General features: G+C 38.3%; 2 protein-coding genes across 7 annotated transcripts in view; both read right to left on the reverse strand.

The window, feature by feature from the left end:
* LOC117416899 (putative tyrosine-protein phosphatase auxilin) overlaps positions 1-10,091 on the reverse strand; it is a 28,224-nt gene extending 18,133 nt beyond the window's left edge. For 2 of the 6 annotated variants that reach the window (XM_034924839.2, XM_034924836.2), the window contains exons 1-2: positions 3,226-3,603; positions 762-897 (exon numbers count right to left, since the gene is read on the reverse strand). In XM_034924839.2, the coding sequence (XP_034780730.2) occupies positions 762-897; positions 3,226-3,421 (332 nt within the window). In that variant the 5' untranslated portion in view covers positions 3,422-3,603. Of the gene's footprint in view, positions 1-761; positions 913-3,225; positions 3,604-9,766; positions 9,966-10,070 lie in introns of those variants that run through there. The other 4 variants (XM_034924835.2, XM_059035095.1, XM_059035097.1 and 1 more) reach the window with 3 other exon arrangements.
* A 1,345-nt stretch (positions 10,092-11,436) lies between these two features.
* ak4 (adenylate kinase 4) lies at positions 11,437-20,842 on the reverse strand. The gene is made up of 6 exons (XM_034028378.3): positions 20,567-20,842; positions 19,786-19,948; positions 16,835-16,954; positions 15,760-15,932; positions 14,944-15,062; positions 11,437-13,409 (listed from the first exon to the last, which is right to left on the reverse strand). Exons 2-6 carry the CDS (start codon positions 19,928-19,930, stop codon positions 13,271-13,273), a joined length of 696 nt encoding a protein of 231 aa, XP_033884269.1. The 5' UTR covers positions 19,931-19,948; positions 20,567-20,842; the 3' UTR covers positions 11,437-13,270.
* Positions 20,843-23,046: the final 2,204 nt, after the last annotated feature.

Consider the following 23,046-nt stretch of genomic DNA (forward strand, 5'->3'; position numbering starts at 1 on the left):
ATATGAATAAACACACGCACAGTTGTCTGTAAATGCAACAGAGCAGAACTGGCCCAAAGCCAAGAGCATTTAGATGTAACAGTCGATCGTTTCTCTTTGTAAAACAGCATGGAGTAAAGTTGTTTAGTTTTCCCGTATGTTCTGTGTGCAATTATACTTGCAACTCCACTACAAAATAAAACTTGATTGGAATGGAGGAATGCCTCCATATACAGTATGTGTGTGTGCGTGTGAGAGAGAGAAAGAGAGAAGTCAAAAGTTTGCATACGGATTTAAACTGTTGACGACAACTTTGTTGTTAACAATTTGTGCTTAAGCATTTGTTTATTTCTTTCTAAATAAAACCCGATTTCTACCCGAATATTTATTCTGTCTTGATTATATATTAAAAATCCACCCGATTTCACCCGATTTCTAAATTAAATAATTCTACCCAATTTTTAAAAAAGCATTCACCTGAATTTGAAAAAAAATTCACCCGAAAATCAGACGCCCTAATTATCACCTTCAATTAGCAGGGGTCAGCAATACCGGTATATGTAACTAAACGCTAACTGTAATTCAGTACATGGTCAAACGATTTACAATTTAGAGGGGGGGGAGAACTTCTTTTCTCCAGCTGATCAAAAACAGATTACCTTGTGCTTACATACATTGATATACACACATAGCAGAAACATCCCAACAATGTGATGGGCAATGGCCATGAACAAATGGTAGCATTATTGAAATGAATAACATATATTAAAAGAAAGGCTTACCTTGCTACAGAATGCATCACTTTGGAAGAGGTATCCTTCAGGGTGTCTTTCAGGTTGTCCTTCAGGTTGCTGAACAGTCTCCCTGCCCCTCCTTTCACAATGTCCAGCAGCCCACCCCCAGAGTTGGCCTCCATATCTGGAGATGAAGCCCCTTCAAAGGATCAGATTCAGGGACTTACAATCACACACACGACACAGACACACAACCTCATGCGGAGGAACAGATAACAGGCACTGAGTAACATGCTCTTCTATGCATTGTGTAGAATTGCTGCCACTACCAGTATTCTACCTCGTTAGAAGAAGGGCAGATAGGGGCTCCCGAGTGGCGCATCCGCTAAAGGCACTCTGAGTGGAGTGCAGGATGAGCCCTATAGCCTGGAGGTCACCGGTTTGAGTCCAGGCTATTCTATTGCCGACCGTAGACAGGAGCTCCCAGGAAGCGGCGCACAATTGGCTGAGCGCCCCCCGGGGGGGGGCTTAGGTCGGCCAGGGTGTCCTCGACTCACTACGCACCAGCGACCCCTGTAGTCTGGCCGGATGCCTGCGGGCTTGCCTGTAAGCTGCCCAGAACTGCATTGTCCTCCGACGCTGTAGCTCTGAAGTAGCTGCACGGTGAGTCTGCAGTGTGAAAAAAATCAGTCGGCTGACAGCACACGCTTTGGAGGACAGCGTGTGTTTGTCTTCGCTGCTCCCGAGTCAGCGCAGGGGTGGTAGCGGTGAGCTGAGCCTAAAAATAATTGGATATGCCAAATTGGGAGAAAAGAATAAAATAATTGGTGATTACTAAATTTTAATAAAAAAATAAAAAAACGATGGACACATGAAACCCTGATAAGAAACATGTTCGCTGCGTATTCTATATTTCTGTATTAATACATTTTGCAACCCTGCTTCCAATTTCCTACTGTCCTAATTATCCTTCTTACTTTACTGTATTTCCAGATCTACAAGCCAAACAATATACCGTTAAGGTTCCTTTTAGCAAGAAAACAAAAAAGGTTTTTCATGTCAAGAAATAAGAGCACAAACCTTAAAGAAAATGCATCCTTATAATGCAACAGCACTAATTAAGAAATAGGTATGAATAGCAGACAAATCAGTCATATATTATTGTGCACATTATTTTAATAAATATGCTAAGAAAAATGAAATTAGCAGATATTATATTTATTGTACAATACTTTTTTTATTGAATACCCTCACATATATTCTGGTGATAGGCACAGGAACAGAAATCATTTTGAGCTACTGCAGCAAATGTTTGCATTCTCCCTGCTATGTGGCTCTGCACAGGCTGCTCCCCTGCAAACACTGTATTCCACCGCTGTAGTGCAAATCCCTCTAAAAAGCACGAAAGAGCCGAACACAAAGGCGGTGGCGCCACACGGAGCTCAGCTGAAGCTGCTCAGTTTGTAAACGCTCCATGATTACATTATGATTTCAAATGGGCTGAGCCCCAAAGGCCTACTCATGTCTCTGTGAAATGCAGTGCACCTCCCATGACAGTATTGTCTAGCATTCACAGCAGTCATGTTTCAATTCCACCAAGAAAAGGTTCCCCTTTCTTACACCTGCCACCACAACGATCCTCCTATTAAGAGGTGCGAGTTAACGTAATGAGCAAATCTTCCATGTGTCGTGTATATTTGGTCAGGACTATTTTGAAAAGGAGACACGTCTACTTGTGTTATAAAGGAACATACAATTTTAAAAAAAAATGAAAATACTGGACAAATTACATCCTCTTGGATGGTAAGATTGGTTGCATTTAATGATGAATGCATATGAATGATTCAAGCATGTACAATTTTTCCTATAAGACTCAACGTGCTAGGATTCTACACAGACTCACGTGTAGACATATGGATGCATTCTGCATCAATGCACAGACAGCATTAATTTATGTCAATCCTTGACTTTTTCATAAGGGCAAATACAGCTAGCAGACCATAGTACCTCATCTAAAACCCTGTGTCACTACTGATGAATTAAACAGACATACTAGTCTAGTGAAATCTAGTCCAACAACAGTAAAGCATTAAAGCAGAAATGAAATGATCCGAACTATAACATACAATCTTTGGTAAACTGATTTGGATTACGAGATGCAAATCTAAATGCATTCAAAACTGCAGTACACTGTAAAACAGCATTAGCCTAGGCAACAGTGCAGGAGAAAGGAGGTACCGCTACCTGTATGCTTTTATCACATGTAAATAAAAAAAATCCACAAAGACACCAAGCATATGATGATAACGAGTACAAGACATCAAACACATATACTATACATTACAGAAATATACAAAAAAAAAGACAAGCACGTATAACATTTCAGTAGACCTTAACAGTATGCAGTTACAATATAACAAAAGCAAGACAGTATTCAGCAGACAATGCACTGTGGTGTAGGGTTACACCCTATTAATAATATAAAGGGTTACTGTGCTGGCAGTGTCTTTACCTGAGCTGTCCATGGTACTGCAGTTCTCCTGTCTGGCTGGGCCGCCTTTAGCTGCTAGCTGTGCTTCCGTCGAGCTCTCGTCCTGTGTGTTGCTGGCTCTCTCCCCGTTATTGAAGTCACCGCTGCTGTCGACCAGCTGTAAAGATTCATAACCATCATAACCAGTCTTTTTCTTGTAGCCACCGAGCAGGCTCATGAGCACAGGGATACCAACATCCGCAGCTTACATGCAAAGGGGAAAAGAGCAGTGCACGGCCTTCACTGGAGATTTCTTTAAAAAGGGATTTTGGAATTCGTGTCCCTGTTTCCTTCTCCTGTGAAAAATCCTGTCACTGGGGCTGCATTTCCTACACAACACATACAAGCAGACTGCTCTCCCTGACGAATTAGCGGGTCCTTTCAGGGCTTCCTCCTGGCAGCAGGCCAATCCTGACAATAGCATGTAAAAGCAATAGGTGTCTGAAGCCTGCCTGATTTTATCTGGAGGGGAAAATATTCCTTGCCATTAAAATTAAAAAACATTTTCTTTTTTTGTGTGTTTGTTTTGTCTGTTTTAAAAAAAAGCTTTTATTTCTAGCATTTCCAAAGTGACAACATGACATGACAATGTAATCTCTAATTTGCAACCTAAAAGCCATTTGCAGCAATGAAATGACAATATTGAGTACAGAATTTGACTATTTCTTAGTTAGCGCAACAAATATTTAAGGGTGTTTGGTTGTAATTATTGTCTAGATAAACACCAGTGTTTCTGAGTTAATTCATTGAATGCTGTTTATCACAGCATATAAAAGGGAAAATGAGATTGCAATTTCAACACAAATCTCAATATAAAAGCTGACATCCATTCTTATGTGTATTATGTGTAAATATCATTAATTTGAAAATTAATAATTTTCAATTCAATCCTGAATGAAATAAAGCAGTCATGTTTTCCTGACTCTCTAGGGGCCTATTTAATTGATCTAAACAATGGTGGATTTAAACCACCATTTAAATAGTAAATTAGGACCAAACCTGTCATTTTACAAAAACACACAAAAGAGACTCACACACACACACACACACACACACACACACTGACATACACTCGGATGCACGCACACACACACACACACACACACACAGACACAGACACAGACACACACAGCCACACACACGCACGCACACACACACACACGCTGCTAGACTGTATCAAAGTCCCTTCCTTTGCATGAATCAAACCACTGCAGTATTCAGATGTGTCACTACTTAGATGAACTGAATTGAAAGTGCTCATAACACACTGAAAACATCTGAGCTATGAATGGGTTTTACAGTTGCTTTCTAATTTTAACACACTTTGTATTGTTACCCGTCACAATTAAGACAATTGTGTCTGTTTGCAGGAACTGTACATACAACCAGGCCACAAAACAGGGGCTCATTTTTACTGCCAAGATTGACTACCATTACCTCATCACAAGGACTTGAACTAGCACAGTAAGTATGGGACCAACCACACGCTCCGAATTTGAATAAGCTCACCGATGTGATCTACTTAGGAGGATTGAAGATCAACAAGGTTCTCTGAACCAACCACAGACAATGTTTCTCCCTAATTAACCAATGAGCGCTTCCCAGATTTGCAATTCGGCATGACCAGGATTTGAACCTGCAAGCTCTCGATTGCATGACCTCACACTTTATGTGGCACTGCTTATACTAGGGGAGCCACTGGTGATCTAACACACTTTAAAAAATACTGTACAGCTTTACAATGTTATGAACAAACATATGAAATAATAACCCCTTATTCACCTCTTTTTAAAGTAAAACTAAATAACCCAGGTGGACAGTAGATTAGCTTTCTATGTATTTATAGGTAAACATGTTTACACTACAACAAAAAGGTCCCATGTCATGTGGCACACGATCAGCAAGACCAGTTCAGTTTCTTTGTTCTAAATTGTAATTGTTCACTGTCAAACGTCTGAGCGGCCAACTTCAAATGAGAACAATTATCATGTGCAACAGCAAACGATAATTGGAAAGCCATGATTAACACTCTCAAACGGGTCTGCTGCAGAAACATTAACCAACAGGTCAGACACTACATCCTCACACAACTGGAATAGTAAACCATGTGCACACACTGGGCTTGCTGATTTAGTATTCCGTTCTCAATGGTAAGGAGTCACATCAATCAGCAAATGTAACGAGAATATCACAACATTCAAGCCATCCGATGATTAACTACTACAGCTCTTAAAAAATTTTATTTACCTCTCTAACACAACAAGCATCTCTACTCAAAATCAGCACTATTCATTTGGTATTGTATTTAACGATCTCTTGTTTTTCGCTGAAGGTTCGAGAGATGTAGCAAATGTACTGCAGCTTGATTAAATTGTTCACTGCATTAGACACGTAAAGAGAGATTGTCATCATGCTGCTAATGAGCTGATACATGCAGTGCTGTGCCAGTAGAAGCGGTTTGCTTTCTTGCTAACTGCGAGCCGCCACAGCAGCTTGAAAAGGAAACTTTTTCTAACAAGTGATTCCGTTTCTTGTCTTCCTTCCTGGATTTAATTCCTTGGGAGCTCCAGTGCTTCCTGATTTCTCACAGAAAGGAAGAAAGCTGGGAAACGTGTTAGAAAAACAAACTCATGCAGTTCCTCTGCAAGTAATAAGATGCAGCTATACACAAAACATTCAAAAATGTTTCTAAATACAGGACCAAGAGGGGCTGTAAACAGTCCGGTTACTGAACGCTGTATATAGGACAGCATGCAATCATACGTTCCCTGTGGTATACCATGGAAAAGGCATTGCAGCTTGGAGTAATCGAAAGCAAACTGAAATCACGCTAAGCACAGGTCAGCATTGTAAACTTCAGATACCTTTGGTTGAGGATTGCAAAAAAAAAACATGGATACAGTACATGAGAAGCTCTTTGTAAACTGTAAAATTACCAGGCAGAGCTGCTTTTTTTTTTTTTTTTTTAAAGAGTTAGAGCTGTTTTTGGTAACACACATTAAAGTAGAACTGAGCTTTACGTTTTCTATTAATAAAAATCACAACACAATCCGTAGTTTCCTTGTTAAATGCAAAGAGAGGTGTTGATAGGGTGCCTATATAAGGGATGGCAAGTGATTTCACAATAGCCAACAGTAGGGCACTTACGCCATTCCAGTTCAAGTGTGAAAGTAATTCATTATTGAATTACACCTCTAATCTACTGAACCTGGAATGCTCATTGAGATCCAGTGCTGCCCTGTCTTGACTAGTTACAACAGAGATGGGAACACAAACGTTAGTACAATGTAGCACGCTAGCAACCTCAATAAGGCTACTACAGTAGTACTGTGCAGAAGTAAAGCTAGCAGGGTGCAATATTACACAACAATCCAGTATTTGTATCAGTTACATCACTGTTTTTGAAAGCCTTTTTGAATCGCGGAGTTGTGGAACTCATAATCATAAATCATTTAGACTGTGAAAAACTGACACTGAAGGTTACCGTATATTGGCTGGTGAACTCCCATTTGGCTTAACATAATATCCTGTTAGTCACTGTAAGTGCAAAGTCTCTCTTACTAAACCACAATGCAGACCCCCCCCCCCCCAATTAGATTCAACAATTATGTTTAGAATGTGGACATGATACTGAACTTTGAGCTTAACACAATAAAAAATAAATAAAAAAAAAACATCTTCAAACAACTCCTGTCTAATGTTTTACAGGCGAGACACTGCACAAGAGCTCAAGTCTTCTTGATGTTAATGAAATACTGAACTGTTAATGTGTATAGGAGACATATTAAAACAGGTCTGAATTGCTGTACCACAGCTAAAGCAAGATGTGTCACAATATCAGCATTACAACCATATTAATAGTAATAGGGCTCAGTCAGGTTTTTCAGAATCTCATTAAAAATGTCTACATTGACTCACAAAGCGAATGAGTCTTAGAGCAACTCATTCTTGTGGAACTGTAAACCACTGCATTCTGGATGAATCAACGAATTGATCCTGTAGGTACGGTAATATTTTATCCGGATTTATCTAACATGTGCTCAGTTTATGGTACTGGTGGCATTTAATGTCCCGGGAAGACATTTTGAATTCTCAGCACACCTTTCTCAAAACTGGGACGACCCAGGGAAAACAGGGACAGGTGGGAGCCCTCCCAAGAACAGGCATGTATCTATGAGGCTGTATTATATTGTGTTTCACACATTTATTAAGATGTGTTTGAAAACATAACTTAAAAAAACAAGGTTATGAGGAAAGACAATGCAATGGAATAATACAGACGGATTCGGAGAATGTCTGTATTAAGAATCTCCCTGGAGGGTAGCAGACATCTATTTTTAGAAGAAATCCTGGGATAACCACCAATAGCTGGCCGATACAATCCAGTGTGTTTCCCCAGTGGTTTCATGCATACAGTATTTACCAATGCTGCAGAGAAAACCCCTGAGTTTCTGATCGCTCTCCCTCACTCCAAGACATTTCACTGTGCTTCACAGATTTTTCTGCACGACTCAGGGCCTTTCCATCTTGTGGCATGCTTACAGAAAATGAGAAGAGATGGCTGCTACAAAATCACAAGTGTTTGTCAGCCTCCATTCCCTGGAAGCTAGCCAAAGGACCAAGCCATGACGTGATGTCATAGGTCAGAACAGAATCAAGAATCCTTCAGTAATAATTTCAAATACATACTCGTGTACAGTAGAGTATCCTGGGATATATAAACACAGCCCTGCTCTTCAGTGCGAGTACCAGAAATAGAGTGCTAGTCAGTGCATTGACTAACACACCAGTGCAGACAACATGGCAGGTTAACAGAGATTTATATCAAACCGACATTGTGGAAATCAATTCTTTACTGTATTAGAGCATTGGGGCTCATTAAACTGAACGTGACAATAAACCAAACATAGAATTATGTTTATATTGCATAGGCTGCTAATGAAAAATAAGCATCGTGCTTAAAAGAGAGAAACGGGCATACTGTATCACTGCTACCATGTATTCAGTGTGTGCGGTCTTCATGTGTGTAATCAGTTAAACCTTACTTGAAGATAGCCACAGAGATTAAGCCAAACGCATGCCATTGTTTCACAGGCGGTCTACAGTATTATTAACATGCAGGGCACTTATACAGCCGGAATTGTAGAGCGATGACGTAACAACAAAACCACAGTACTGATGGATCTGTCAACACGCACAGTAGCTTGCTTTTTTATTTTAATATAGAAACCCTTTTTTTCTTTTTAATATTGTTATTGAAGTATTTATAGAATTAAATCACTGTCTAAAACGAAATATCTGATGTGCAATATTGGGCAGTTTAAAATGGTGTAGTAGCCTACCGTTGAACACATTTCTCGTGATATTTCGTTGACTGTTTTTACGAGAAGGAAATCGGGTTTAAGGCCTGTCCAAATCTATAGCTGAAAGCATTAATCTGAATGAGGTCGTAGTGTCTCAAGGGCAAAACATGTCTCCTCGTTTTTCACAGTATAATTCATACTGCATAAGTATCTCTATCAACCCAACGGGGATCGTTATCTGTACTGTATTTTTAGAAGGTGCTAAATACAATACAGAAAAAAATAGTATACATGTTTTTCTTTGAAAAAAAAAAACTATTTTCCAACTCAAATAACTGTAACCATGTATGTCATGACATTTGCTGATGATTAAACATACAAATCAATAAAATGCATCAAAACTATAACAGTTCTATGGTAGGAATAAAATGTCTTACTGTTGCTGTTTATAACAGTGGTGAAGTCATCACATTCCACAATACAAATTGTGACACATGAAACACTGAAGGACGTCTTTCTTTAATTTACTTGTTACTGTACAGTTTTTGTTGCTGTTGACACGTTCTAGTGCGCACTTTGAAATAAGCCTGACAGTCATGTGTTTAAAATCGTTTTCTTAAACTACGCACTGTATTGTCATATCTTAATAGTACAATTCCAATGCATTCTGCCTGCCACCATCTGTAATGCCTAATATGTTTCAGGAAATCGCCAAATTTCAGCACTGTCAGCATTTCATTTAAATTGTTCAAAATAATCCAGGCTTGGAGTGAGCATGCCATTGTACTCTTTTAGTCACGCCTTTCATTTTAAGGCCCATTGGTAAAATCAGAAAAAATATTAAATTGCTGCCCTCTAAGACATAACTCATAACTCAGTGTTTAGGAATATATATATATATATATATATATATATATATATATATATATATATATATATATATATATATATATATATATATATATATATTCTGTACAACAACGTAGCTAGTATTACTATTATATTCCATTACATTAATCACATTTCATTGTAATTTAAAATACAAGCCCGTGATTTGCATGTATTTATTTATTTTTGGAACATAATACCTCCCTTAACTACCATAATATTTATATTTAGCTATCGCTGACCCAAAGCGGTAATACATTACTCCGTATTATTATAGCATATCAGCATAAAACAGCCACCGTATACACGCATTCTAGAAGCGTTTCCCATACCTTTATGTGCAATTGTTTTCATTCTCCTGTTTTTTTTTTATTTGCCTTCTTCAGCTGCAGAACAGCAAATCTGAGAAATGCTGACCCTTGATATGTCATTCACTGCCAGTCATAGGTCAAAGAGGTACGTCTGCGGTGTCATCAATCCTAACACTGGTGCATGATAATTGTGGGCTATTGCGTACTGAATGTTTGCAGGGTTATAGCATCACATGAAAGAATCACTGCTGCAGGACATAAACATATGGTGAAAAACGTGGCGCGGACTTTGAACGGGAATAAAAACTACATTAGGTTTGCTTACCCATATTACTGCAGACTTGTCATTTGACCGATTGTGGCCTGGAAAATAAAATGCATCTCTTACTAAAACTGCTTGTATTGTTCACGTTCAATTTGATCCATCCATTGAATCCTCCATTTTACTGTTCTCTGTGTTTAAGTTTGTTTTTCTGTAAACAAATTAATCATAATACAACTAGTATTATGATTATTATTGACTAATACAACAGTGATATAACATGGTAAATACAAAAGGTAGCTTTAATAAAAAATGTATATATTTAAAGAGTGGTAAAGATCAGGCAAGTAAAGCATATGGAATTATTGTAAAGCATAGTAATTTACCATGCCAATATAAAAAATGCTAAATACTTACATACTATAAAATAACAAAATGTCTTTGGGTTACATCATCATATTCTTGAGTCTGGTTGCTTCCCTAGCTGGAACTAGCTTGAGAACATCTACAAAACCACATGGCTTTGCTTGGATTCACACAAAGGCAATCATCCAGCTAATCACCAATAACCAGTGACCACTTATTGCCCTGCATGCGATTGATTTCCTGAACGGAGACACAGATGCATAGCTAATACATCGGTACTGGATTTACCAGATATAACGCTTTTTAAGTAACACTTGGGTCTGCATGAACCACATGGCTCTCAACTAAATAATTTGTAAAATCATTTTAGTTAATATGTGCACCTTGATCCTTACCACAGAGATGAACTGCAGGGCAGTAGACGGCAGCGTTATTATGAAAGTACGCTTTTTTCTGTTGACACACACACGTTAAAAGCGCCTGCTAAATAATTACATTTAAAAAACCAGACTACTCAAGTGACCCACAAATTGACATTAAAACCCACTTCAGTCTCACCTGTGCATTACACAACCTCCCCATAACCTCCTTAGATTCGTACTCTACACTTTTGCCTACATACCCGAGCATTCTGTAGTAATATTTTCTAACATGTTGTGTTCCAGCGGACTAATATAGCTGTATCAGATATTTCCTGTTTTTAAAATTCTTCTGTACTGCATGCTCATTTCCATGACCTTGAGTGATGGCTGTGATACGGAATGCATACACAAGAATTATTTTCAGAATGTCATTTTACATTTCCAGTTATCCTCTTGAGATGGTTCCTGACACACCCTTTTCTTTGTTTTTTGTTTTAAAGTAGCACACACGATCACAAATCTTGAGAAAATAATTGTATTCATTTTTACACCTTTGTATCAGTAGGACTCCACCAACGCCAGAAGAAAATACATATATATATATATATATATATATATATATATATATATATATATATATATATATATATTGCACAACAGATTATATAAACAAACAGCAACACATGCATTATTTGTACAGCTTGTGAAACAGTATGCAATGTTTTATTTTAAACTAATAATTACAGATATCAAATTGAGGAGATACACTGTTACAGACATAATTAAAATAATCTAGCAGAGTTTGTGTGACCTGCTTTCCTGAATGCTTACTAATCATTTGCATTTTGTCTTTTTCCAATGAGCAGTATGAACTATCCTACTGTGCTTCTAAATTACACATCATAACTCTGCTAGACAAAGACTGATTCTAAAATATACACACAAATTCAAATAAAACTGGACCCATATTCACAAATTAAGACATGGCTATGAAAAGTTAAAGTCGTCAAGTCTAACTAATAAGTTTGGTCTACTGGTTAATTAAAACAGTTATACAAACTGACATTTATATTTCCCCTAACATTTGTTATACAATCCTTTAGTATATTTACAAACATATATACCAAATGTATCAAAAACATATTGCATTTACTTCTTTCAACTATACCTCAAGTACAATTTACTGTAGACTAAGTGTGTTAGGACTAAGTACAAGACTATTTAATGCTATGTGAATAGGGGCACATACACCTTACCCCCATACTGTGCATATTATATTTTGTGTTGCGGAGTCGAGGCACTGTCAAACAAACCAATGAACATGACAAGCTGTCACTAGAAGAAATGGCCATTGCTGATGTCAATAGTGACATCCATCCAGCATTTTGCTTCAATTATTCAGTTATAAATATCCCCTTAAAAGAGCTCCAGAACCCCCTGCAGTGTTTATAAGAAACATGTTACTTGACATTTTCTGTATATTAGTTAAATAAACTAAAGGAGATTTGTTTCTTTCAACTTTTACTCAGAAATGTTTGCCGGAAGAAAGTTTTTTTTTTTTTTTTTTTTTTACTTCTAAACATTGCGGTGTATCCAGTTCATGCTCCCTCCTGCAACAAAGAGATAAATGAGCAGTGTATTGTGGGAAGAGGAAACAGGCATTGTTGCAGGAGAGAGAGTGATTCGGATACACTGCAATCCTTTTTTTTTGTGCCGAATGCTCCAGAGTAAATGTTGAGAAATGTATTGCCCAGTTGCTGCAATACGGACAACACTGGAGACAGCAAAGGTAATGAAACGCGTATCCTGTAAACAGGATGTCTGAAACACGTGAGATTTTTAATAACACCGATGCCACATTAACGGCTGCTCAGTGACTCAGCACTTTTAGAATATTTATCTGATTATAGAAAGTGGCAACAAAGAATCAAACAGGTCAGTGAACAACCTAGGATCAGCTGACTAGGAGGGTGGTCTATGAAAATCTAGCAAGTGATTTTGAGAAAATGAAGCTAACACATTACAATGCAGTAACTCCAACCCCTGAAGGATGAACTAGTCTATCCACTGTAGCTGCGTGCTGAGCAATAGCAGATGCATCTGCACTGTTGACAAGTCTTGTTAAAGAATAAAATGCAGATATAAGTCACTTTCACCATTTGTTCGTTACTTCAACAAGAACTTCTGCAAAACATCTTATTTCTTAGAAAGCTAGTGTTGTGTGTATGCATGCATGTATGCATGCATGCATGTATGCATGTTTTTCTAAAAGTAATGCAAGAGGAATATAAGATTCCACAGCAATACATAATTGCATAAAATACTGGTTTCTTTTAAACTGCCATTACTTCAGGAAACAAGGCTGTAACAGGTCCATTTCAACTGTACGCTTAAAGAGGGAGATTTAACAGTGATGTTCAACAAAAAAATAGTAATTTGTTTATCTACCAGACAGATGTTGGATTTGTCTATGATATTGGCTGTCATAGGAGACTTAGTTTTATATACAGCCCTGTCCTTATCTGTATCTGCTCCCTATTGGCTGTAGAGAGGAGGAGAGTGCTGTGACTCTTCTGGGTCCACTGGAGTGATCTTGGTGCACAGCAGTGAATAAATATAGGGCCAGATCTTGTTGGTTTCTGTTCCCGAAACGGAGTGTAGAACACCTTCCTTCCTGTGAGAAAAGACAACACTATATTTTTAAAGGACTGGGCATGATTCCAGGCCAGTTATTAGTAGAGTACAATAGGACAGTCAAGAACAGTGTATTAGATATTATTTTTAATCCCACTCTTTCATTCACATCATATTCTCAGTTTTCTTTCTAAATCTCCTCCCCAAGTCCAAGCGACAGTGTTTAAGCACAATCAGGTAAGAGTTTTGTGTGGTTTGTGTGTGTGTGTGCGTGCACGTGTGTGTGTGCGTGTGTATATAGTGACCTTATTGTTTCCTCTAATCCACAGTTTCTGAATGCTGTGTATTAAATCACCACACAAAATCAAAGTAAGGCGCCCCAGATGGGACTTCAGGCGTAATGCATGAATAAATCAGGGAGAGGTAACAGACGGCAACTGAGGTGGACTTTTAACCTGTTACAGACAGACTTTTGGGGAACATTTTGTTAGTTGTAATGTTTTACATATTTAATGTTTAACGACGTGATGAAAAATACCTCTGAAGTTGTCTTTAAAAACAGGACCTGCGTTACCTTTGGCGCCGCAGAGAATTATCCAATGTACTGATAACCCTTTAGAAGCCAAGCTGCTGCCCACGGGTGTAATCTGATTCATTTGTTACGACCTTCATCGCGAAGGTGATATTATGCTGTCCACTGTCTTTGTGGATAAGAAGTGAACACGTTTTAACACCTTACAGGGTGTAGGGCATTGGAATAATTGACACACACTGGAAAGATGCACAATGGAGCTGATAAAACACTGCAAGAACTACAAGAGAGCACCAATGACATTTTGAATGAACTGGATTCTACGTAGTGCCTCTTGCAGGTTTGTCATTACCGTTTAGTGAAGCCTGACTAACATTACACATGAAGGGAGATCAAGGTATTGTTTTAAAGGTCTTGAACTTTAAAACGGGAGGAGTTGTAGAAAAACAGAAAATGCATCAAAGAGGTAAAGGTCTTGCTTCTGCCAGTGACATTTAGATCAGAGAAGAAACATGATGCGAGTGAGGACATTTATAGAAAAGTGTGCACTGCTGTCCTGTGTATGACTTTCAGGAATAGAAAAGGCATCCCCTTTAGGTGCACTATGAGAAAATCAACAGTAACAGAGGCAGTTAATATCATACGAGTACGAATAGAGAATCATACTGAACAAACACAAAATGATATTACACAAGTAATAATATTAGGAAAAAGCAGGCGCTATGAAAAGCTGAAACTGGAGAAGTGTATTTTACATTTCTGTAAGTTAGATCTGCCGTTTGTTGCTAGAGGGAGTGCAGAGATGTGTAACAGGGTGGAGGCAAACCCACACACTGCAAGCGAGCGTTTTAACCACAATGCAAAAGAGCTGGGCTCATCTGCATTCATGGTCTGAGAGCTTTTAAGCTCATCTCACAGACAGGGTACAGAATCATATAACAGTGCCCCTTACACATGGTCTTAGGTTAATAAGTCATGCTGGTCCATATACGTGAAAAAAACCACAACAGCTTTACATTAGAGATGTGCCCATTGCACTCACTTGTATAGATCTATGACTGGTTTTGCAATGCCCTTGTACTCTCTCAGCCGTGCAGCAACAAAATCCGGTTTATCATCTTCATGCTGGACTAGGGGCTCTCCAGTGACGTCATCAATGCCCTATGCAGAAAGAGACAGAAACAGCTCAACCCAATATGCACTGTATGTCTGAAGAGTACATGGGTAGGTGAAGATTTCAAATCCATTTCCAACCCTTAATAATAGCTCCTCAACACCGAAACGTCCCTGAGGGTACAACACTTTCCCACTATTTCTAATATTTCAGGCTGTAAAGCTGGTAAGAGCAGAGTCCCACCATTAACATGACCTCAATGTACTGCGCATAGTGTATATGAAAATATTATTCCACATTAACTTGTATATTATTTACTATTGGATTTACAATAAAAAATTCTCATAACAAATCACTGTATTGTAATCTTTAAAAACAAAAAAAACAACAAAAAAAAACACATACAGGGGTCTGTTCAGGTGCCAAATAAAAATACCCCCCCCCCCCCCCCCCCCCCCCATCATTAAAATCATCGAAACGGAACCCTCGCTGCCATTTTGCATATTATATATATATATATATACACACACTTTTTTTTTTTTACAAACATTGTTACACTAAAGAGCCATACATTTAGACGTCCGATTTGCATACTCTTGATAAAGCCCTGTATTCATATTCTAAAGAATGGCTGGACAGTTATTTTCTCCACCACTCTTTAAATCAATCTAGTAGACTTTGTGGACCTTGTTAAATAGAGGAGAGTGGACACAGCTCAAGATGGTACTGGGGAGTCTGCCTTACGTGTATGTGCGGCGGGTTGAACTCCATGTTGTACATTCTTCCACTAGAGGGGTGGACCCAGCGTGTGCTCAGCCTTTCTTTCAGGGTCTCAAAGGGAACGTTCAGACTAATCACAACATCAACGTCACAGGTGCTGTTCAGAGCTTCTGCCTGCACGAGTGTGCGCGGAAAACCTGCTCGATAAAACACAAAAGCTCACGGGACTCTGCTTCGGGTTAATACAAGGGTTTCCTCTACCCAGCACTTCAGTATCTATACAGGGTACGTTTTTAAACAGAGTTGCACCGGTCAGTCACAGCAAGACAATATTGAACTTCACATGTTGTTACTTGCATATTGCGATTTGAAAGAAATAAATACATTATGAAATAAGTCCATAAAAACAACCAGAGGGACAGCATAAATGGTATATGTGTATTCAGCTTTGGAAATGTTCTGAAGGGATTCTTTGGTTATTTCTCTGCAGATTAAACAGTGTGTGTGGTTGCGTTTCATTCGGAAGCTAACCCTTTCCTTCTTGGCATGCTATTCATTCTGAACTTGTTAATAAACAGTGGTGTAAGTTTTCATCTTCTTCAGTTACAGTACACGCACACACACACACAGAAAGGAGGCTGTTCTTTTTTGCCTGAACATTTCATTTCTTACCTGTCTAATACCCAATTCGTAAAAGGCTCTATCGCATTTTTTTGCTTACTAACAGGTCCTTTATCAAACATGGGCTGTTTCTGGAAAAAACTCCAAAAATCTGAATGACCACACATTAGGGGAGGCTGACAAACTGTGCAGCAAAATTGTTATGCATATTTTTACGTATTAAATTTAGATTTAGTGAGTATTTCAGATGTTTTAATGCATAAAAACTGCAGTTACACAGCTTACCTAGACTGCTGTCTACACCTGTAATTCTTAACAGTGTAATACAATAATTGTTAAATAATAGATCAACAAGGCAGATGACAGGCCTGATCTTTTGAGCTATTATTAGCTGCCACCGTCATAATTAATATGGAGGCAACGGGAAGATGGAATTGAGTGCTATCAAACGGACTGCTTTCTAAGTACTCCTACTTACCATCCAGAAGCCAGCTTTGTCTTGTTATTTTCTCCAGTCTGGTTAACATTAAACGTGTTATAACATGATCTGGCACCAAAAGGCCCTTTTCTATGTATCGCTTTGCCAATACTCCTGCCTCTGTAAAGGGAATAACAAATGAGTCAGACACATAGCAACAACGATGACTAAAAACAGCTGAACAGGTTGTTCCTATGAAAGCAACATGCCTAAGCATTCAAAAAGGCAGTCATTTCTAAACAGATATCATAGAGAATGCATTGACCAAACATACTGATAAAGCATAAAAGCTTGGATGCTGTAAAACTTCTTGGTGTGCCCAATACCCATTAATACTCAATTCACACACGCTAAATAGTGTGCGATAGTGACATTTTGAAAAGGGATTAGTGAACACATAAGGGTGGTGCAGTGCGCTATCACATTAACAGGATCGGGCCAACACGAGGATGGAAAGGTAAGGCTGTCAAATTGCAATCTGAAGGACAAATTACAATACCTGAAATTATATGGAACATGCAAGCCCCAAACCCTACATAAAAAAAGACAAGCAATGGTTGCTGTGTAGAAACCGTCACCCTCAATCTGTGAAGGAAAGTCAGAATTCACAACCCCAAAATACAAAAAATCAAGTGATCTTTTTTGCTGTTGTTATTTCTACATTTCAACCTGGTTTTATCAATATTCTGTGACACTGGATTGCACAAGTATTAGCCATGTTTCAAATAGAGATATGACTGCAGCAGAGCTTCTTGTCTGACTACCAGATTGAATCATGTAGTAATATGTTCAGATACCAAGGTAGTTAACTCATTACTCTGAAGTCGTGGTTTGAATTTTAAACCGCGGATGGAGTTGTCGTCTTGATCCGTGTTGCATCACCACAGCTGAACTGTGATACACCTGTCCTGTTTATATAGGACAGGCAGGTAAGTAAGTATGTGTCGGTATGGAACACGACAGGTTAATGCGATAGTTTAATAGTGGGCTCTTAAAAGAAGGCCCATATCGTATGAATTTTCTTTTTGTCTCCGACATGCTTTCCTGTAATTATGTATATCTTACATACACTGTAAAAGCCAGCAGATGTAATATGAACAAAAGGAAGTATGTAATTTAATAACATGCATTTAGATAATGCATTTACAAAACACATTATTTTGTGAAAGTAATGAATGCTTGCCTGTCTTAGGTTACACAACATGTTTTAAATCCTTTGCAAACCAACGGCAGCATTTTTTTCGATTACCGCGCACATTGTTTTCCTATACTCTTATAAGTATGGCTTGAATGTGTCGGTGGTGTCTTTACAAGTTTAATATGGTTACCCTATTCCTTTGAATTTAGGACGTACCATTTAAAACCATATTTTTCTTATAACAATAGCCCTGTGAGAGAGAGAGAGAGAGAGAGAGAGAGAGAGAGAGAGAGAGAGAGAGAGAGAGAGAGAGAGAGAGAGAGAGAGAGAGAGAGAGAGAGAGAGAGAGAGACTTTTACAATCCTTTACTAAGATTTATAAAACAAAGAATCTATCAGTCAGAGAGAGAGAGAGAGAGAGAATTTTATTTTACTTGGCGTGGTTCACGGCAGACAGTGGTCCGTATTTGTTGTATAATAAACAACTTGTTTTATTTTACACGCAACTCGCTCCAAACGTCCTCCTAGTCCGATACAACATCTTAATGGTATACATAAAACGAGCCCCGGGTCTAATTACATACAAAACTAAAGAAAGCTAGTAAAACTGACAAAAATGTTGCTTTTAACATTAAAATTATTCTGCTTCCAGTATGTTTAGTGCAGCCTAAAACCAAACCTGCAGGAGGAGTACCAGGCACTGCACTGTAGCCTAAGGTAAGGCTTACATTCCGTGTACATTCCTCGGCTGTGCTCTTATTCCTAAATAGCAATTATAATATCATATAACTGGAACCCAGCAACCACGACCTCTGTAACATAGTCCTTTTGAAGTATAGCAAGCATAGTATGGTACAATCCTCAGCTTGGTATAAAAAAAACACAACCATGTCCTGTTAAACCTATACAATGCAACTGCTACCAATAATTTATATATATATATATATATATATACACACATACACACACACAGAGGTAGTTGTAATGAATGAGGTCATGCATTTCAAGTGTGGACAAAAAAATGGAAACACCAATGTAAAGTCACTTAATAGGGCGTTGGGCCACTATGGTATCCCGCTCTGTGGAGTTCTCGGCGGACCGTTCTTGATGGCTGCTCGCTCCCCAGATTGAAATTTGCAGTTAACTGATCTGCAGTTGCTCGCCTGTTTTGACTTGCACTTCAAATTAAAGCACGGATATCACGATCCTGGAATATGCGCTTCCGCCCACTGTTGCCCTTTGCTGATGATGTCTTTCCCTCGGAGTTCCATGCCGACATCACCTTAGACACCGTTGCTCATGAAACATCAGCAAGTTGAGCTGTCTTGGTCACTGAAGCTCCTGCCAAGCGCGCCCCAACAATCACCCCTCTTTCAAAGTCACTGAGGTCTCCTCTTGCAGCCATGCTAGCCATAATTATAGACAACCAGGGCTGTCCAGTATTTTTATGCATGACCCTAAGCATGCTGGGATGTTATTTGCTTAATTAACGCATGAGCCACACCTGTGTGGAAGCCCTTGCTTTCAATATACTTGGTGTCCCTCATTTACCCAAGTTTTTCAATTTTTTTGTCCACTACCTATAGAATATAGAATATATATTTTTTTAAAAAAACTGCCACCAAGCTACTGAGAAAGAAAATATGTTCAGTAAACATTTACAGTACATGTATTACAATGATACCTGCTAGCTAAATCCTCTGCTTCCCTGGTAAACCAGCTCTGTGCATCCAAACACGTACAGTGATGATGTTATTAAGAGTCGATGAGAACTGTGATTTTACGCGCTAGCGCCACACAGACTGCAAACCCACCGGTGTTCGCTGTGATGTTTTCTCGTAAGAAATCCCCGCTGGACAGATGCTGCAGGCCGAAGCATTGGGCTATCCTTTGAGAGATGGTCCCCTTCCCAGAGCCGGGGGGGCCCAAAATGACAGCTCGGAACAATTTATCTGCCATCCTGCTCTTCAAAATGACCTATTTGTAAATGTAATACATATTTTTTTTGTAAAGCACTATAAATGAAAGTTGGTATTGCAGTGAGAGTCAAGAGGTGCATTTTGTGTTTTTTGGCAACAAGTTATACATGCATAGAATTATGCTAATTAACTGCACAATTATTATTATTATTATTATTATTATTATTATTATTATTATTATTATTATTATTATTATTTATTTCTTAGCAGACGTCCTTACCCAGGGCGACTTACAAGAATCACAGTACAAGTATTAATACAATTAAGATAAAATACAATACATCATTTTTAGTTTATGTATTTGCATTTTTCTTTTACAAAAGTATTCAGACAACCAATGCATTCTTTACCTTAAAATGTAATATGCAACATAAGTTACAGCAAACAGAAACACCATTATGTAACGTTGTCAAATAAAGGAATACACTTGTGCAGATGCTATCATAGGTTTATACTTACTTTACAATTGTAGCAAACATTAATTTCTAAGGTTATATGGTGCAAAAGTGGAGTTGAATCCTTTGCCAATAAACTTTTTAAGTTAAACACGTCCAGTTTTCAACATTACACAGCTAAAATGATTGTCTGTTTCTGGGGGAAAACAAAGTAATCTTACCTCTTAATCCTTGTGGGGGTTTTTTTCTGCAAAATGGCGTGTTCCATTCAAATGGAAATTACTAAGAGCGAGAAGTAAAAGATTAAACTCCCCAGCGACGAAATTGCTCCTCTTACTGTATCTTTAAGACAGTGTCTTTCCAACTCGAACGAATAAGGTACCAGTTTTCTTGCTCCTCCGCATCTGAAAGACTCCTTACTAACACATCATCGTGCAAGTATGTAACCTTTGCTGCGCATGGATACAATTGTACCAGCGACTGAACTCTGGAATATGTAGTTTTTCGGTAACATTCGGTTTTGTAGTGCGATACTATGTATAGTAACTTAGTGTAATATATATATATATATATATATATATATATATATATATATATATATATATATATATATATATATATATATATATATATATATATATATATACTGATACTGTTCAGCAAATAATAACAACAGCGTGCATCAGTTATCACGTTTAAAACATGTCATTCCTGCAGTTACTGCTTGCGGCAAGTACCTATTATGTAAGCTGATGAAATATGCACGTTACTGTCAAGTTAATCGGTAGGCTGTCTTTCATTACCTGAAAAAAAAAACGACCTCAAATTATTAACTCCTTGTGAGGCATTAGGATAGCATCGGAGCGATACATCATAAGATTCACATGTTAGGTGAATGTTTTACTTGTGTGTGCATGTACCGTGGGAATAATTAACCCTTTAAGATGCAAGGGATATCTGTATCCCACCAATACAATTGTGCTAACTTTCTTATTTTTGCAATGAGGTGCACGAAACAGGGGTTCAAAATGTGCTCACGGGTGTTGGGTCATCCAAATGGTCAGTTTCCTCCTCGTGATACTTGAGTCACTCTCAAAAGTATTCCAAGAAGATGCCGTTTGAACAACCGCTTAATATCCATGGCCAAAAATGCCAAAATTAGTAAGTACCCTTACCAGAATTGTTGATTTTAACGTACATTTAATGTACATTTTTTGTATATCTTTAAGTTGGTATGATACAGGCTTTCTTATATATATATGTGTTTATCTTGATCCCTTAAGGGGTTAAATGGCTCCGTGTCAAAACTGACATATATATGCACTATATATTTCACTATGATACACATGTACATATATCATGTAGTAAGAAGAACAGACCATTGCTGGACCAAGGAGATACTAGACTGGATCCCAAGAGATATAAAGCGACCAAGAAGAAGACCTCCAGGAAGATGGCAAGATGAAATTAGGAAACACGCCGGAGCAACGTGGAGGAGGGACGCAGCAGACAGGTTTGTGTGGAAGAATCTTGGGGAGGCCTCCATCCAGCACACTCAAAAACTTTTCTTGTTGGAAATACTTAAATACATTTTGTCAACAGGTAACACTTGTTTTTATTATTATTATTATTATTATTTGTAACTTGCAATTATTTTAAGTTGCCAGTATTTAGTTTTGTACAGTTAGTGGAACTTAGATCCTTTAAGTAGCTAAAAAAATTAAGTAGACTTCTGCATAACTTGGTTTAACTTAATTGCTTTATTTCAACTCAACTTTTACATCAAGTTGAATATACTTAAGTAGGCAATAATTAAATTGTTCATTTAAAAACAACTTGACTTCTTTATGTTTGTTTTAATTGAATGATTTAAGTAGGTGTTAATCACTAGTTGATTTAACATAAAATATTTAAGTTGTTAATATTTAAATTAGACACTTAAATGTAGTGGAGGAGAGGAAGATCTGAGCATCATCAGTATAGAAATGGTATGAGAAACCATAGGATGCGATGAGGGGGCCCAGGAAGCGGGTGTAGAGGGAGAACAGGAGAGGACCCAAGACTGATCCTTGGGGGACTCCTGTTGAGAGAGGGTGAGGTGTGAAAGTTGAGCCACGCCAGGTTACCTGGTAGTTGCAGTCAGAGAGGTAGGAGGAGAACCAGGCCAGAGCAGTGCCAGAGATTCCCAGGTCAGCAAGAGAGGATAGGAGAATAGACACTGTTTGCCAATTTATACTGTCCTGCAGGTCTAGAGCTGGTCCAGTTTACACGTTATCTAAATTCACTTCAATCAACCACAGCTCTGAATACTTTAGAAAATGAATTCCTTCAACCAGCTAATGTAGTTACATCAGCAACAATCATTCAATTGTACTTATCAAAATCACTAGTTTCTTCCTTCTGAGTGCAAAGAGCAAAACACAATCCAAGCAGATCGGTCTCTAGAACTCAAGTTTACTGCAGTTTACTTTTCTTTCTAAACAGCTGAAGAAGGGCTTTTGCCCGAAACGTCCTGAAAATAAAATATTTTTTAGGAGGCTGTGTGGTCAAGTGGTTAAAGAAAAGGGCTTGTAACCAGGAGGTTCCCACTTCAAATCCCCTCTCAGCCACTAACTCATTGTGTGACCCTGAGCAAGTCACTTAACCTCCTTGTGCTCTGTCTTTCGGGTGAGATGTAATTGTAAGTAACTCTGCAGCTGAT

This window comes from Acipenser ruthenus, chromosome 12 (assembly GCF_902713425.1).
Source record: "Acipenser ruthenus chromosome 12, fAciRut3.2 maternal haplotype, whole genome shotgun sequence".
In the NCBI taxonomy this organism is placed as follows: domain Eukaryota; kingdom Metazoa; phylum Chordata; class Actinopteri; order Acipenseriformes; family Acipenseridae; genus Acipenser; species Acipenser ruthenus.